Source organism: Acanthopagrus latus, chromosome 12 (genome assembly GCF_904848185.1).
Source record: "Acanthopagrus latus isolate v.2019 chromosome 12, fAcaLat1.1, whole genome shotgun sequence".
Taxonomy (NCBI): Eukaryota; Metazoa; Chordata; class Actinopteri; order Spariformes; family Sparidae; genus Acanthopagrus; species Acanthopagrus latus.
In genome coordinates, this window is record NC_051050.1 from 7,110,229 (window position 1) to 7,128,387 (window position 18,159).

General features: G+C 40.7%; 1 protein-coding gene across 2 annotated transcripts in view; it reads right to left on the reverse strand.

Annotated features, from left to right (window-relative positions):
• The window catches only part of si:ch211-127i16.2 (probable flavin-containing monoamine oxidase A), a 45,587-nt gene that overhangs the window by 15,841 nt on the left and 11,587 nt on the right, over positions 1-18,159 (reverse strand). For both annotated transcript variants that reach the window (XR_005078228.1, XM_037117725.1), the window contains exons 8-9: positions 9,260-9,360; positions 1,334-1,492 (exon numbers count right to left, since the gene is read on the reverse strand). Coding sequence is in view for 1 of the 2 variants with exons in the window: in XM_037117725.1 (XP_036973620.1) it covers positions 1,334-1,492; positions 9,260-9,360 (260 nt within the window). In the remaining variant the exon portion in view is untranslated. The remainder of the gene's footprint in view (positions 1-1,333; positions 1,493-9,259; positions 9,361-18,159) is intronic.

Consider the following 18,159-nt stretch of genomic DNA (forward strand, 5'->3'; position numbering starts at 1 on the left):
TATGATTAGCAACCTGAAACACGACGGCACAACATTATCCCAGCATTTGAGGATCCCACCCTGAGGACGTCATCAGAGGGAAACAGCCACTGTGTGAATGTGGTCCACGGTCCACAACATCCATTTATAATATATGTGTGACAGTGCTTCTGTCAAGCACCTGGGGGGAATGAAAATTGCCTGCCAGTGCTGAGCATGGACAGTGCAGAATGTAACGCACCCAGTACTAAGTTTGTAGTCATATTGAGGCGTCAACCACATACCCACCCACACACACACACACACTCACATAAACACACATCTTTCCTGCTGGTTGATGTCAAAGTTCACCACAATTAAACTCCAAACTAAGCTCAAATACGCATGGATGGATGTCAATTCATTTTAAAAACAAACTTGCCCCTTCACTTGCTTAGAATGAAACTGAATGGGAGTCAAACGTTGAGTTTGCATGTGTAATGTGTGATGCCTTCCACCATGTGCAATCATAATGGTTGTCTGAGCTGAAAATTACAAAAAAGTACAAATTAACAGAAAGGGTGTCAGTGCCCGATGCAAGTAGTGCTAAAAATAAATCAATAAATCAAAAGCCAGTTGTAAAACTGTTTTACCCCTGTGTTTCACATATTCTTTGAAGTAAACCTGAGTGAAATTGGCACGGCGTCCATCCAACCGTTCACAGTCTTATAGACTATACACTGTGCTGTTTCAGAGCTCAGATGGTGCACAATCTCACATGCGACTTCCGCAACGTTGCCCCAGGGCATTTTGTTTGGCACAATTACATAATTCTAACAATGCACACTATCTTGCGTGTGCCTGCACGCAACATTATGTTCCAGGTTTTAATCCTAAACATGCATGAAAAACTAGTTAAAGCACTATGTGATGCTGAAAACTCATCTGTTCTGTTCTGATTTCTTTCATGGTGAGAAACTAACTGACATGATTTAACTTCAGAGTCACATGCAAGAACAATAATAGCTCTTGATGATAGATTCTTTCATGCCTACCCACATTTGAGCCCACATCTTGCAAACCACACTGTCCTCTAAAAACTCACATATATGATTTTATAATTATAATGCCTCACCTCAATGATGGACATAATATGCGCCAATTACTTCATTTTCATTTACTAAGTATGTGTCAGGAATTTCTATGAGATCATTTTTCTATGGTGGCGTACAGTTTCTATTTCATATATATGTATATGTATATGTATATATATATTTATATATATATATATATATATATATATATATATATATATATATATATATATATATATATATATATATGTCAATCCATGTCCATGTGGACAATCCATTACCTCCTTGGAGGTCCACTGAGAGGCCTGCAGGCCGGCAATGAAGCCAACCAAGGCTGCATTGCCACTGGGGCTTGTGGCATCAAAAGTAACACAGAATGGACAGTCAATGGATGATCCTGCCACTATTTCTCCAGAGAAGCCCTTCTCCTTCCAAAAAGCCTGCAGAGAAAAAGAGACAGCTTCATCATGTACAGTGTAGGTAATCACAGTAGTTTACCTGAAAGGTAGTGCAAGTCATATCGCACGGCGTCGCTTTCAGTCCTGGCCTGAAGGCTGAAGAGATCCATCTGGCAACAAAACATCTTTCACTCAAGGGTTTGTTCTGTTATTGTCAAGTGCATATAGCTGTCGGGATACTGTACGTTGCAAGTGTACCTTTGCCCCAACACCATTCAGTGAGAATCAAAAAAGTCAGCTGAGGATGACAGCAATTCGCATGGTTGAATTGCCTCATGATCTCTCAGCATCCTCGAGCAAGCAGGTGTTGTCTGGGCCAATGTCCCTGCTCCTTATGCAAAGAAATAGTACTTCACAAATAATACTTGATATTCAATACAAGACGAGCATGCTTCCCCTCAGGGCCAGCAAACACAAGCAGCACAACATAGCTACACCACCATTGTTACCTTCCAACGTCAGCATATGCCAGGAAATATGGCATATGCTATTGTCTTCTATACAGTAGTTGCTAGAGGCAGATTAAAAACACCATTTGAAATGTTAAGAAAATAAATAATCATATCTACTTTGATTGCACCGGGAAAAAGTTGTGAAAAGTACCTGGTACTTTTCTTTCATTGTACCTCTGCTGAGGTTCCAAGCCAGCCAAGATGATACGACCGCTGACTGGTCAGTGAAAATCATCATCCAACCAGAGCTTCACGGCCAGCGTCTCTATGACGACCAGCTACGCTACTAAGCGAGGAGAGGCGAGGCGAGGCGAGGCGAGGCGAGATGAGCCGGTACTGGTCATTTGCATTAGTGAGGATAATGACAATGGAATTATCGTGGCATCAAAACAAACCCTATTCATCTGGTTAATAAACAAGAACAATATTTTTTGCTATCTTAAGTGTTTGCTTTAGGGAAGGGCTAACATGAAATTTATATGTCACAAGTGAATGGCATAAGACTGACTGACTGAAATGACACCCGTTTTAAGGAATTACAGCAGGTCCAGCATGTTGCCATTACATTTGGGAGGGAGGGTGTGTTGTTAGGCAGATGTCTGTCATGTCCACTGTATCCTCGTCCAGTGGAGCTGCTGTTCCATCATAGACCTCCTCCGCTGTTCAATACTTGCCATGTAACATTACTTTAGGATTATTTCCATGATTAATTTATCACTTTTAGTGTGTCCTCAGTTTATAGGTCTACAGACCTGTGAAGTGTGCTAAACAACACTAATACATATTAAGCCTATTGTGGGTTATTATGGACTATTGTGGCAGTAGATTACTGCTCTGAGTGGATTATTGTTAAAACTACTGAGTTAGTTGCAGTCTGTCTTTACCACATTGATTAGAATATTTATTGTGACAATATAATTTGAACAAATTTGCCTACATTCCTACAGTTTAGTTATGTGTTTGATGTGTTACTTTGTTTTATTCAAAAAGAAATTTGTCAATTTAAAGTAAACTATTCTCTATATGACCGTTAGTTCTGCCCACAGGATACTTTCTAATGCCCTGCGAAATATACACAAAAATACATCAGTCATTGATCTTCGTTTTTATAACTCTAACAAGTACAATGTGTCAAACTGCTTAAAAGTGAGAAGTGTGAAATTGTGTACATGCTTTGAAGGGGCACTGTACTGTATATTGCAATGTTCAATATAAAACAGATTTTGAATTGCTGTATTAGTGCAACATACAACAACAACTCAATTATGTAGTATGAATATTTGCTTAGGATCTCGTTTGCTTGGTAACCTGGAAGTCCAACCATCCATCCATTATCTGAAACCGCTCATCCTTTTCAGGGTCACGGGTTGGTTGTATCCGATCCCAGATGTATTGCATGGAAGTGAGAAATAAAAGTCATTTAACCAACATACAGTGTAGCATAGCTGTGTAATACAAAACTGAACCACACACAAACACACACGGTACAAAGAAAAAGCATAATCTTGTCTGAGATCTGTTTAAAGGGGACCTTAATATCTTGACATGTTTTATAATTACAACATCTTTTCTTTGGTACTTCCTAAGATGGCATGAGACCTACAAATGGAAATTAAATGTCTCATTAAATAATAAGTATCTGGCTTTCTTGCACACGCTATGTGTAGCCTGCTGGCAAATTTGTGGCCTCATGTAATAATAAGGGACTCTGAAGTACCTGCAACCAAGGCATTTGGCCAGAACAGAGTGTTTTGAGTCTGCATCAAATGACACATGAATTTGACATTTCTTATTTATGCAAACATTCATTTTGGGACTTACTTTGATGTTTTAAAGCTGCAATAATTAAATCAGCAATCTTTGTGTCACTTCTGCTAACTGTTGTGTGTATGTGTGGATGTGCTTATGCATTTACATATGCATGTGCATGCATATGTCCGCCTACATCAAGATGTATTAAAATATGTTTTCACTTATTCATGTATCCAGATATACTTTATCTCTAACACTGTTGGCAAATGTGAGCCTGACACACAACTTTTGCATATTTATTTATGCATGTTACTTTCACTTATCACTATGCGTTTTCAAATAAATAGGTCTGCTGACTTTATTTGAGAAATGATCATGGAAGAAGTGGAAGCAATAATCAAGTTGTCTTTCATAATCTTGCCTAATTGCCTAAAAAAAGACATTTTGCCACGACTGCAACATAACAACTAAGCTTAGTGTAACCGCAGAGAGTAAAAAACTAAACTTATTGACATTGCCCTGTGCCGTAACGCTCTCAAGCGTGGCATAAGAACAATGGACCATTCTAATTTTACACCACACTAAAAAAATTATTTGAAGTAGCAAAAGCACTCTAAATCATATAAGATTTAGCTATGGCAAGATACCAAATAGTTTCTTAAGGGCCAGACCCATCCATTTTCTGCAAAGGAAGTCTCAGCTGCCCTGCCAAGGAGCACTGTCAGGGAGGCTAATTTGACTGATCAACAAGCGTGAAGTATGATGGCATACCTTCATCCAATTCTAGACTTCAAGAGACACTCTGAAGAGAAGAGGCTGTTCCTGGCAGCACACAGTGAGTACACAGTGCCAGCCCATTCTCAATCCCAACACGTCAAACACAGCAGCCTGTTCACCAGGCCTACACTTCTACGCTTGATGATGTAGATACACGGTCGCATCACTTCTTGAAGCACCTCCCTAGTGCCGTAATATAAAGAGCAATGAAAGTCAGAGTCAGGTGGTGGGTTATTCACATGGCATTCCCTCTGGAGACCAAGGTTCACATCCAATCTGTGAGTTCAAAGTAATGTTTTATTCTTTTTTAATTTATGTTATGTAAGTATGTTAACCTATGTAAATGACTTAACTGATGCCATGTACATCCATGGGTGATGTAACAACCCTGATAATAACCCTAACACTCACATGACATGTGTTATGCAACTTACTGAATGTAGCAAGACTGAATATAATTAATTTAACCCAATAGTATAATCTTTTCCTAAACCTAACCAAGCACCTCAGCATCAAGGGGGGTTAGGGGTTTCTTTTTGCCTAAACCTACACTACTATCTACACTTGAAGGTGTACATTGATGTGCAAAACTGACGCTTGAAATGTAGGTAGATCACCGTGGTTTATAATCTTAAGGGCACCAACCAAGCTGTCCAATTTGAGGGGTTGGGAATGAGAACGCTTTGACAGTGCAGAGCATACCGGACAAGCATGTAGTTCTGTAAACACACGCTATGAGTGAGGATCCTGCCCTAGTCAGGAATGCCTCAGCTATCTCATGTTGTTCTCCTATGTGAATCTTTATACCTCGAGGCAGGACTACTGTGCCACCTGCCACCCAACTGGTCACCCCTCAACGATCCACCATTGCAATTTGATGGTTTCAGAGAATAATGGAGGCGCAACATCCTTACATTTTTATTTGGACACTACAATAGGAATAATTTTGAGTAGCAAAAGCACTCTAAATCACATAAGATGCAGCTTCACGGACAAACCTAACACAGGTTACTTGTTTTAAATCATTTCTTCAGGGCCACCATCATTCACTGTCTGCAGGTGCACTGCCAAGGAGCACTGTAAGTGAGGCTAATTTCACTGATCAACAAGGGTGAAGTATGATGGCATGCCTTCATCCAATTCTAGAGCTCCAGAGGCACTCTGAAGAGAAGAACCTGTTCCTGGCAATATGAAGTCACAGTTATAGACTCCCCATGAGTGAGAACCCTGCTATAGTCAAGGGTGCCTAATCTACCTCCCTTTGTCACTGCTGGACCTTGTCCATGTACCCATACAGTATGTGAATCGTTTTACCTCAGGGCAGGACACCTGCTACACCTACCGCCTGACCTGTCACCTCACAATTATCCACAGTTGGGACTGGATGGGTTTGCCCAGGCTCCCTCAGGCTACACAATATGCTGTAGCTCAGCCATTTGCACACAGGCCTTACATAAACTCCATATAATGCAGATATGATTCAGCTGCTGGAGGACTTGTCCTGGCAAATTACCCAACACTGGGAAGAGTCATCACAGGTAAGTGAAGAGACAGATGTGATGCCCAGCCCGAGGCCGCCTCCAAGGATCCTGAGAGGGACAAGCTTCTGCTTCTTGGTTTGTCCCCCACTGTGGAGAAGATCATCCAAGGCAGGAATGCAGACTTAGCTATTTATGATGAAAAGGCAACATCCTTGGGCTTGCACAAGTGATGTGACAAGAGCGTTTCCGTGAACTGCTCAGTCAGCTCTCTTTTCTTTTTTTTTTTCTTTTTTTTTTTTTACATCTGCTAGAGAAATGTCTGCTGCCATCTGCTCTCCCCTGAAATGTGTGCGACAGGGAATGAGATGGCAGTGTCCACGACTAAGCACACTCTTCTTATCCCATCAGTGGGAATTGCTGGTGGTTCTTCATTTCCTAGAAATGGATTTGTTTGTATGCCCTGTGTGCTTCCCTCTCAAGCTGTTTTCAATCAAAACACCAATGCTGCTCGCTCTTACTTCAGCTAACATGATGTGGAGTGTCTAAATATTCATATATAATTTAAACCATGGGTTTCATTGCTTTATCCTAACAGTGTTCAGAAATCTTCCAGACTCTCAGATCTTGTGGCACTTATTGACCACTGCATGTTTGTCGTGGAACAGCTTGTCATCACCTTGTGTAACTAGTGCCAGAGTGATGATGGGGCAAATTTGGTTGTTTCAACCAATCAGCGATGTTACCGACGTGCAGACTCTGACTTGTCTGCAATAGCTTACTCAGTTGTCTTGACATTTAGTGCCTGCTTCTGCTTCGATGCACCTTGGCGTCAAACCTTTTGCTAACCAAAAGCAAACATTGAGCAAAAATATGATGTATTTTGTCCCAAGGCACAGCTTTAGGAAAGAATTAGTATGAGTGATTCAATATTTCACATCAAGGATAATCTTATTCTTTTCAATGAATCCAATTTATGATTAACATCAATACATCGTAACGATACAACGTTCAATGCCACTGTTAAAAATCACGACTGTCCCTCGATCACAATAAATGACAACAACTTCAGCCGGATGTGGAGCTATCTGACCCACTGCTTCACGCAGAACTACTAGCAGTCAGTGACACTCATGGGTTTTCAAGCATGAACAACTTTTCTCAGGTCCACAAAGTACATCTAAAGGGACTTTGGCCGAGGTGAGAGGCCTACAGATCAGTGTACTTTACTCTGCCTGATAACGCTTCTACAAGGTGCTTTTGACCATGGCCTATGCGCTTCTTTAGTCAGTACACTGACAGTTACTGATGGCAAGGGCCATGTTTCAGAGGGAAGGATTGGCTGAAATCAGACCTGATTGGTAATCAGTGTATTCAAAAAGATGGCCCTAATGGTATTCAGTTCAATTGAGAGGGAGTTGGCCTGCTCATTCTAACCTTAAGATTTCTGCAGATATAACCACATAGAGGCCAGATTATATTGAGGTAAGAATGTGGTCAAATGTAACACAGAAATCAAATGGTGGCTTTAGATGTCAAGCATAGAAACAATCACGCTGTCAGTAGGGGTGAGATGGCGCATCAGAGGGATGACAGCATTGTTTTTTGTAGTTCTCTCAGTCTGTTGAGAGTGTTGAGACATCCACACTGCCACAGTGCAACTCTTGTTGTACATGCACTTTCAAAATAACACCACTCAGCAGCAGTGGTGACGGGTCCTGTCGTGGCATGCATGGTTGAAGGCTGTACCAAAATGTTCACAGCGACATCGGTCTGCCATCATGTCAAGTTAAACTGTGCAATGTGTGATGACATGAGACGGAAATTCACAGGTGTACAATAGTTGTTGCATGATAAAAAAGGATTGCATTCTATAGGGGAGTTTTGCATGCTAACTTAATATCACTTAACACCCTTTACAGACCCATTTTGATTGTCAGTAAAACGTTTCTGTATAGTTGTCAATGATATCAACAGCTCCTAAAAGAATTCACATTGGCAATTTGTGTTCATTTTTAAGCCAAAAGACTATTTACTTGTACATCATAATAATAAAAGAGATCCATAAATATGTATTTGTGCTTTTTATCTAAATTGTGTCTCCTCTAGGCTTGATCAATTGTGCATTTGGACTGGCACGCTAGAGGTTACTAAAGCAAGCTTGTAAAGTCTGTGAGTCTGGAAGTTTGGGCAAGGCCACACAGAGAAGAGGACAATCAAATAATTCATATTCTAGATCAGTGACCAATATTTTCATGTGTTTATCAGACTCCGAACGCATCTTGGCAAGACACCAAGGCACAGATCTAATAAGTGTTTTCCATGAGCGCTAATGATTTCGTGTTCATTATGGTAGGCGCATTTAATCTACTAACAAGGTGCAAGAGCATTTTGTTAATTAATTGTGTGGCTGTAAAGTGCAAAATGGAAAAGATTAAACAAATCAAATTTCATGTGCTAGAAGCTCCTTGTGTACATAGTACTGACACCCATACAGAACTTGGGCCAAACGACTCGACTGCTGTCTGCTGCTGACATTTTTTCTTTCTTTTTATGAAAATGAAAAAACAAATACATGTTTGAAAGTGATTTTCCCTCACTTCTCTCTAAGGCCACTGCTGGGTAACATTTTTGCCTTCGAATGAAAGAAGATATGGCACAGTTGGACTGTATTTCTGGCCATGAATGACTGAATACTACACACTTGGTGTTTTGATACAGTTTTGATACAGATTATCCAAATACAGGGGCCTCTTTCACCACATTTGCGACATTCAGTCTACAATTTGCAATAAGAGCATTTCATCCTCTGCTCATTTCCATGAATATCACTAATCAAAACAAATGTTGCATCTGATGCCCTGTAGGACTCATAAATTTATCTGCAATTTGCAATCAATTCTAAAACGTGACACAGCCATTGCTTGTGATCTGTGTGTAAGCAGCGCTCTAAAATTGCTTTTTGGGGAAATGGGCCTCAGTGGTGCAACTGTAAAATATCAAATTTGACAAGCATGAAGTGTAATTAGATGTTTTTTTATCATCTGCATTGGGTTTGGAAATCCACCAAATGCTGTTTTCCATTAACCAGAGAGAAAGCTTCACATCCAGCCATTTATAAGTAGGAATTTAATAATACACTTCAAAAATTGCTTTTCTTTTCTTAATAGTTGTAGCATCCATCACATCATTTGAGTTTAATGATTGTTTTAAATGAATGTTTCTGTGTTTGTATCATGAAACCATTATTAATGTCAGAATCTGTTCAAATTGTGATTCATATTACTCACCGTCTGGTAGGTGATGATGAATTTTATCATGTGGCCCACAGGCATGTTCTGTGTAAGGAATTCTCTCTGGCTGGGCAGGGCTGGCTGGTAGCAGATCTTCGCTGTTGGGAGAACAACAGAACAACATGAATCCCCCCCAAAAAACAGTATGCTCTATTTAATTCCATTCAATCCACCTTCCTTGGTCTCACCTGCTCTAATTTATTTATAAATTGGCGAGCAAATCTCTGCTTTATTTGAGAGTCTGAGTAAAAGAGGAAAATAAAAATAACTTAAGACGGATAGCACACTTGAGCTAATCCCTCTATCGATCAGGAGGGTTTTATCTTGAATCATTGACTATCATTAATGGCCTTGCAAAGAAATCCCCATGACCTAATAGTGCTCCGGCTGTTGCTGTGCTCCAGAGTACTAATCACAGCACTTACATCTGTAAAAGCTCCATCTTACACTGATGTGAGAGCAGTCAAATAACTCCATCAGTACCATGAGAGCAAGTGTATGTCACGCATGCAGAGAAGCCAGACTGCCTCTGTGCTCGCTCTGGCAAGTAAAGCAACATCTGGCCTAAAGCCAGGCTTTTAACGAATGAACCAGTGGAAGATGTGAAACATTATTTAGAAACTGTCAAGAGCCTGTCAGCAACCTCAAAATAATGCCCTTAATGCTAAACAAAATTGATGAGCCTGGAGCAGTAAAATTGAAAAACAGTGACATGATAAGTGGCTCCGAACTAATTTGACATGGTCACTTAGACGTTTAAATGACAGCACTGTACACATGACATAGGACCTGTCAAGTAGTGTCATATTCATAATGCTATTTGTTTTGACACCAAAACCGTCTGAGCTGATAGCAAGAGACGCCTTCTACCTCATTATTCGTCAGACAGATGTTAAATTGTCATGGGCTAAATAAGACATATTCTGGCATCTTATTCTTTAGAACGGTAAAGTGCTCTTCAGCGACAAGGCTGTCATCCACTCTTACACACACAAATCTGCTGTGACACTTTCGTGGAACTTTTCGTGCGAGTCAGCATCACATTTAAACCAAGATGACGTGAATAAACAGGTTCAGTGGGAAGGCAGTTTATATAACTATACTGGAAGAGTGCCCTCAGAAGAGTCAAGTCAAGGTGGCAGGGATTATTCATCTCATTTTGTGCCTAATTTAGTGGATAATAACACGTCAGATGTTAACATCTCCACGGGATGAATACTGAGAATTTCCTCTTAGACATTTGAACCTAAAGTGGCCCCTGCAACTCCACACAACAGTGCAGTATTTGCTGCTGGGTAAGCACTTCAAACTGTACACACAAACAGAGGAAAGGCAAACGTGTATGATGCTGGTCATAAATTAAACATATTACCTTATTTTACTTTGGAGTTAATGTGTTTTAGCATATCGCTCAGAGGGCAGTGTTGGTTGATCGGTCGGTCGGTTGGTCCACCTCTTTGGTGCAGACTGAAATATCTAAAAAAAATTGCTGTATGAATTGCCATGACATTTTCCACAGAATCCCTTGACTTTACCTAGAGGCTGACATTTGTGAAATGTCTCAATGAACTGTTGGATGGATTTATATTTGGTAAACACGTCCATGTCCCCTTCAAGATGGACTGTAATGACTCAAGGGTTCTTCTGACTTTCACTCGAACATCACCGTCAACCCAAAATGTCACATTGTCCAGTACTTTATGAAATACCTGAAAAAATAGTGACATTCCAATCATTATCAATTACTTTCTATGGTCATACCACTCGGCCCTTTTTACTATTCAGAGCTGCGTGCATTTTGACTCAATCACAAACCCATGCATTAAAGATCTGTAAGAAAGTTGATTATTGAGCCTCATTCCTAACTTTGGGATGGCCACATCAATATCTGATGAGTTGCGGAACCTAAAGCATAAAAACATTTGACCTTTTAATGAACATGCTGCTATTAAAAAAAAAAAAAAAAAAAATGGGAGTTTTATGTATAGTTATGAACTATCTCTATGGTGTCAGTCAGAGTCCTGAACCATTTTAGTCAAAGAGCACCTGTGTCATAGTTTGACCAGAGGATAAAATGATAAAGACATCCTTAGACCGGACGCAGAGAAGTGCGTCAGGTTCCCTCTAAAAGATGCTGACACACTCCCCTCTAACAGTGCTCTCATTTGACAGTTCATCAAAAAGCTTTTTCTTGCATCACTCAGTCATCTTTGGAAAATAGATTTAAGTTCAAGAGCATCCCAGGGCTCCGGAGTAATCTGCACAACTGCTAGTTCCTGACCCCTGACACCCTGACTTCTGAGTACACAGCTGCCCCAGAGTGGTTTCCTTTCAGTCTTTTCATCCCCTTACTGTCGTTCTGAATCTCACTTTCCTCCTCTTAAAATACTGTGACATTGGAGCTGCTCTGTCTTCAGTTTTGTGAGGGCACTAGTGGTCAGCGTTGACCTTGCTTTCCCACTTCGCCGACCTGAGAGTCACGTCTGTGCTAGCCTCCAGCAAGGGGGCTTCAGAAATTTCCATTATTTTCTCACTCTGAACTTTTATCATGGTGCACAGAACCTTTAGTGTCTTTGTCAGTGGGATGAGAAAAGCCAAACATGAAAAGCCACTCAAATCACGACATAACATCAAAGGGATGATGATCCACAGATGCAGTTTCTGAATGGCAATTTATAAAGAGGGGTGCATGGAAACTTTCAAAAGTATGAAAATGGCTTAAGCTAGCTAGAGATGAGGTGTAGTTCGTGGCTGTGCCAGTGTAGGCTGTGAAATTGGATCATCTCTTTCATCCAGAAAAGCCAGCAGAGCATTGCGAGGCATGTAACAACCTGTTGTGGAGAAAAAGAAGAAGTAACTAAGGTATAACCTCTCACTTGCCTGATGATGCTTTTTCAACCATCCAGCATGTGAGCCTTTTGATAAAGGATATAAGGGTCTTTTATACAATACCACCAGGCATGTATCCATAATATCCATAGTATCCAGAAGGTCAATGCAAAGCAATGAAGCACTTATATGGATACAAACAACAAAAGATAACAGCTCCCTATCATTAAATCTGTCAGAAATATGCAGCACAATTCACCAGCCATTTACTCCAAATGTTAAAGATGGAGTCCCGTATCTACGGGCGCATTACATCACATATCTTTTATTGAATTATGCATGTAGCCCCTTGACACTTATTGAAATTGAAAGCTGGGAAGTAGCAGCAGACACCCTCCCCCATCTTTCTCTCGCCACACACACACACACGCACTATAGCTCCAACATTTCTTAATAATTTCTGCTGTTGGTCTCGACAAAAGCAGACTCAGGGAGGAGGACCCTTTCGGCTAAAATTGCTCTCATTAGTTTATGAATTCATTTAACTGTGGTCTGATATCGGATGGCTTTTAATCTCCTATGAATAAATAGCTCACTAACCAAAGCTGGTGGACCACAAACAGAAAATAGCTGGGAATGTTTTCTCGACCAGAGTGGTGAGGCTCTAGATGAGCACACTATTATCTGCTACGCTTACAGCACTGCTGGTTATTTCCTCATGAGGTTTGTGCCTCTGAGGTTTGTCTGTGCTCGTCTCACTGCTTTGGATAGGTCAGGCCTGTGTTGGACAAAGGTGACGTGTGGTATCTTTGTGCACTGATCAGAATCTAGGAATGCAAGACCTGAAGTCTGACCGTTGTTGTGTTGTTTGCTCATGTTAAGTGAGGGGTAGACCAGTGTGTGTGCCAGTCCATCAGAATGAAAACACAATGCACGACTCTACTCCAATATACCATGTATTATTCTTGGACTGTCCCCAATTTTCGAAGAACAGAGTCGAAGAGTGCAAGTTCTTCAAGTATAGATATCACTCGAATCTATTTGATATAATATAGATATACATGAGCAGCTGCCCTACCAGCTGAGTCACCAGGATTACACATTGGTTGCCTAAGTACCATATTGACATCTTTACAAAACATGTCCTATCACATTTCCATTACCGACTGTCATATCTGGAGGCGGAGCAGATGGAGGTGGAGTTACAGGTGAGAATGCTGCCAAGCCAATGACCTCCGCTCGAGACTGTGTTACAACATCTGGAGGCGTGAAACTACTGGATCCTGTTGAGGAGACCTCAGGATGATGTCCAGCCATGTTACTGTCGACAACACCAGTCGTTTTTGTCGTGACCTCGAAACATCTCCAGCTGTGTTTGTGCCAACCAAACCCTAACCCTAAGTGATACTTGTGTCTAAACCTTTTCGGAGCATAGGCACTGCATTGTCACAACATAAAATAGAAAACTGAACCTGAAGAAATGTATGTTGCAGCATAAAGAAAGAGAAAAGAAAGAGCAAGGGTGCCTGAAGGACTGTCAACTTGAAAGTGACCAAAGAAGGATACTGTACACTCATCTGTGGATATGTAAGGATTCTATCTGGCATTGGAATCTTACTATGTCAACTGTGTTGACCTGCGTGATCCTGAAATCACGCTGTGTGATCCTCAGCTCACATGTAATACACTCCAGTCTGCCTGGAAGGGTCTGAAACTGAGTACATCACATATTGGCACCGGTTGCCCTGGAGACAGAGGCAACATTTGCTAGGACAGCTGCCCAAACCAGTCACACCCAGGAAAAACACAGAGTTCCTGGTTGTAGTTAAGTTATGCACCACAGAGCATCTGTCCTGCTGCCGGGCTGCTTCCAGCACTCTCGGCCAAACCCTGGCAGACTCCAGCAATCTGAGGGGCACAAAAAAAGTCAAAAGGGCACCAATCTGCAGAAAACTCTGATGCATTTATGGTGAAAGAGTTTTAGTATGTGACTCGGATTTGTCGGTTAACTATGACAGCTCCGTAGTAAATACACACAGGGACCTATTAAATATCTAACCATTAGGGACAGGCAGGGGCTAACTTATTTCCTGAATGTTGGGCAGCTTACACGGAACTACATCACGTTCTCTCCACCAGAAGGACACCCAGAGGACAGTTCACAACAGTGATACAACAGGCAAAGTGCATGCTGAGCAGCCCTATTTTAACCCCACATACATTCACCACGCTGATAAAAGTAAGAGAGCCAAAAATGCTCAGGGAGTACAAAGATGGCACATGATAGATGGGTTGTGTATACTTGTTTGCTTATGCAGCCAGAGACAACACAATTGTCAGTCAAATCTAATCAAACAACACCACACCACACACAGTCCCAGGAAAGCAAATTAATTGTGTTTTTGAGTGTGAACTGTTTTTCATTTATGTGAGGAACTTATATTCATGCTTTTATTTTAGACACCTATCATGAATCTTTAGGGTTTTTTTTTAACTGTCTAAATAAGTGGACCTCTACTCTACTGTACCTTTACTGTAAACTACTACTGTAATTACTATGGGAGGAAAGGAGAAAGTCAGGCAAAGTAGTATAGTTAAGACTGAGGAAGACTGCACAGGGAGGACTATGGGACGGATGGTCGGTCGAACAAGGACAGGTAAATCAGTGGGGAGTTATTTTAACTTACAGCAATTAATTGTCATCATGTACAAAAAGAAACCTTACCATGGTAGGTACATTTTAACTGAAGTGGGGTAGTTATTTAAACCCAAAATCAGATATTTTCTTTGTTGGTTTTTTTTTCGCCTTAACTTAACCAAATATTTCACGCACAACGAAGGTCACTGGCACACTTCAACAGTATTGTTGTTGTAACCGGAACAGTGATTTATGTCCTTTTGGGAGTGTACGGTAATTGACCTATTCAGTTGCTTGGGTATGAGGATGTGTTGCTGTTGAGGTACAGACTGTTTTTATAGGACTGGACAGGCCAGGGCTACCTCGTTAGTGCAATGACTTCAGTGGACATCACTGCAACACAGTGCATAGACATTTTTGACATAATGTCAAAATTGTTGTTTCTTCCCATTCGGTTCATAATTTTAGTTCATTTTAAAAAAAAACAAAAAACATTGTAACACAAATTTTGTCCATATCTTTCATTTTGCCACTTGTCAGATTTTTTATAATGCTATACATTATGTATGTTTATGTCAAAGAATGCCTTATTTAGAAATGATTTAGACATATATTCAGTATGTGCCTCAGAATTACACTTTTGTCACACAGAAATAACAAGAGACTATTGACCACAGTATTTACAACACCAACATGTGAACAAAGCTTTGCAAAGCCACATCTACTATATTTGCCTGCTCATCAAGACTTGCTATATTGCTCTCCAGACGAGATGCAAAATACACACAGATATGGATTTATAGCTCGGATAGATAAAAATCTGACTGCAACGAGTTATCTTCACAATCGCTTCCGCTCCCACTTTGTGTTTAATCCCTAAATTATACCCCATTAGTTTCATTCACAGCACAGCGGATAGTCCTGCCTCACAGTGTCAGTTGACAAATCAATGCCAATGCGCCGCTTACCTGTTTTCTACAAGTGTAAACAAGGCTCTGGACTAAAGCGTGAGTGGCAGCTGTAATAGTTTCCTCGCCACTGCCCAAGCCTGCCTGTCATTACCGCAGCTCCTCCTCCATGAGAAGATGGATGGCAACATCAGATATAGTGTTGCTTGGCTGCCTGTCAAGTTCAGTTGCAATCAGATAAAATCTCCTTCGACCTCAGAAAGTGACGTCAAGAACTTCAGCTTCACCTACTCGACAATGAATATGTGTGCGCATAATACACATGGCCACCTAGACACACGTGCACACAGAGTCGGACAGTCATGCTTTGTTGGGGAAGTCACGCTTGATAAGGAGAGGCAGAAGAACACATTGAAATGAAATGTTAATTGAGTAAATGTAGAGCTGTCTCTCTAACTATCACTGAATGTTAGCCCGTGCGCGTAATTGCATCATACTCCAACTGCATGCTGTGAAAGCCTAATTGGCTTCTTTTTTTTTCTTCCTTTTTTTTTGCTCACAATGAATATACATGGGAACCTATTTGCCCACCGAAACATGCACATAATTCAACTATCCTTTCCAAAGTCAACACATAGCCAAAATTCCCATTTCCAAGCTCATCCTTTTCATGCATAACAATCTCATATAAACCAGACGGTTCATAAATCATTGAGGTGAGTGAGAGAAGTGGTAACAAAAAGAAGGGGGGGAGAAAAAAACTGACGGAACTCATTATAAAAGATGGATGGATGAATGGGGAGATAAATCCAGGAGCCAAGAACAGGACAAACTTGATATATTAGGGAATGCAGAGCTCGTAGTTGTGTGTGTGTGTGTGTGTGTGTGTGTGTGAGAGAGAATGTATTGTTGGCCTATTGATGCCACACTGCTTCTTGAACTCTTGAAAAAAAAAGTACTCATTTTTTTTTTTCCTTTCCTTTCATTCTTTTTCATCCATCTGCCCATTGATTCGAAACCAAGTGGCCTGAGAATTCATTAAGAATGTCAGACTGGCCTAATACACTCCAAGACAGCTAACTTTACCGAAATATGGAAACCCTGTCTTGAATATGTAAATGTCAATGTGTCTAACCCTTTATATGAAGTACATGAAATGCCAAGAACTGAATACAGAGGTTGTTGTGGCCCAATCTCACTTCAGGTACAGGGTTCGAATTATGGGGTTGATGAGGGTGGGGGGTCTGACAAGGCACATTAATTTGTGATTTTAACACGCACCAGGGCCGCAGTACAAGACTGAGTTTAAATTCCTTGTTGTTGCACAACCCGAAGAAAGAAGCTGCTCCGTAGTTTGTTAATACAGCAAGAAATACTAGGGTTGGGCCGATGAAGGATGCCGTTGTCCATACTAATCCCTAGCCTTCGTAACATTGTGATTCAAAAGGCCCACCACAAGAGAGCACCATCAAGTGGCGTGTCTCCTCAGAGCTGCCATAAGCCAACAGTTGTTGTCGTTTGTGATATGTGGGAAGAGGAAATGAAAAGAAGTATGTTGCTGCTCAGTGAACCAAAATTACATCTCCATGTCTTGTTTATTATTTTCTTATGAAAGCAGCTCAGCTAGGCAAACCCCAGACGCTTGGTTAAACTTGAGGCAGCAGTGTTTCTTTTCCTGCAGGCCTCTGTTTCCAACATTGTTTCATGCATATGAGGCTGAACAAAGTGAAGTTATGGACTCGTGGTGTGGAGTCGAGGACGATTTTAAACCTGGTACAGGGATGTATGTCAGGGGTAACGGGATATCATTTCCTCTGCATGGTGAGACAGTTGGAGATTCATTTCAGAGCAACGGTGGGAAAGAGCGGCGGCTACAGTGGTGAGATAATATTGCAATTGCTGCCAACACGCTGCCTCAAATTCATAAACAACAATGTCACCGTCCATCACGATGTTTCAACTCAAACATCACCCAACCCTAACGGATACTGTTGTATTTTTTTTGGTGACTTGATTATCATTCACCAGTTAGTCCATATAGTTTTGTTTTTGTGTTTACCTTTGGGAATTACAACAGAAATGTAATTTTACAATCTCGTGTTCCAGAAAGTCAGTTAAATTCATCTTGAACCATTAATCTTTAATGTTTCTCTCGTGGGCATCAGCTATTACAGTATATGGGGGTTAGACAAGTCCAATTCATTCTCTAAAATTATTTGCTTAGACTACTTTACTTTTGACATTTTGAAAATCCCCCTGGCGCTCATTTCTGAGAAGTGATCAAAGATAAATGTAGTTTATTGGAAAATGCATGGGAGCACTTTGACTACAATCGTCCTCTCCACTCAACGTATTGATTTTATAACGTGAAATATATTGATTTAACTGAAATTGCAAGTGCATGCAAGCATTAGAGATCTTCAAGTTTGAATAAAAAATGAGTGGTTATTATTAGAGATGGATCTGAGTTAGTCATTGAATCAATGTCTGTTCTTTCAGCATTTTAATATCTTCAAATATGC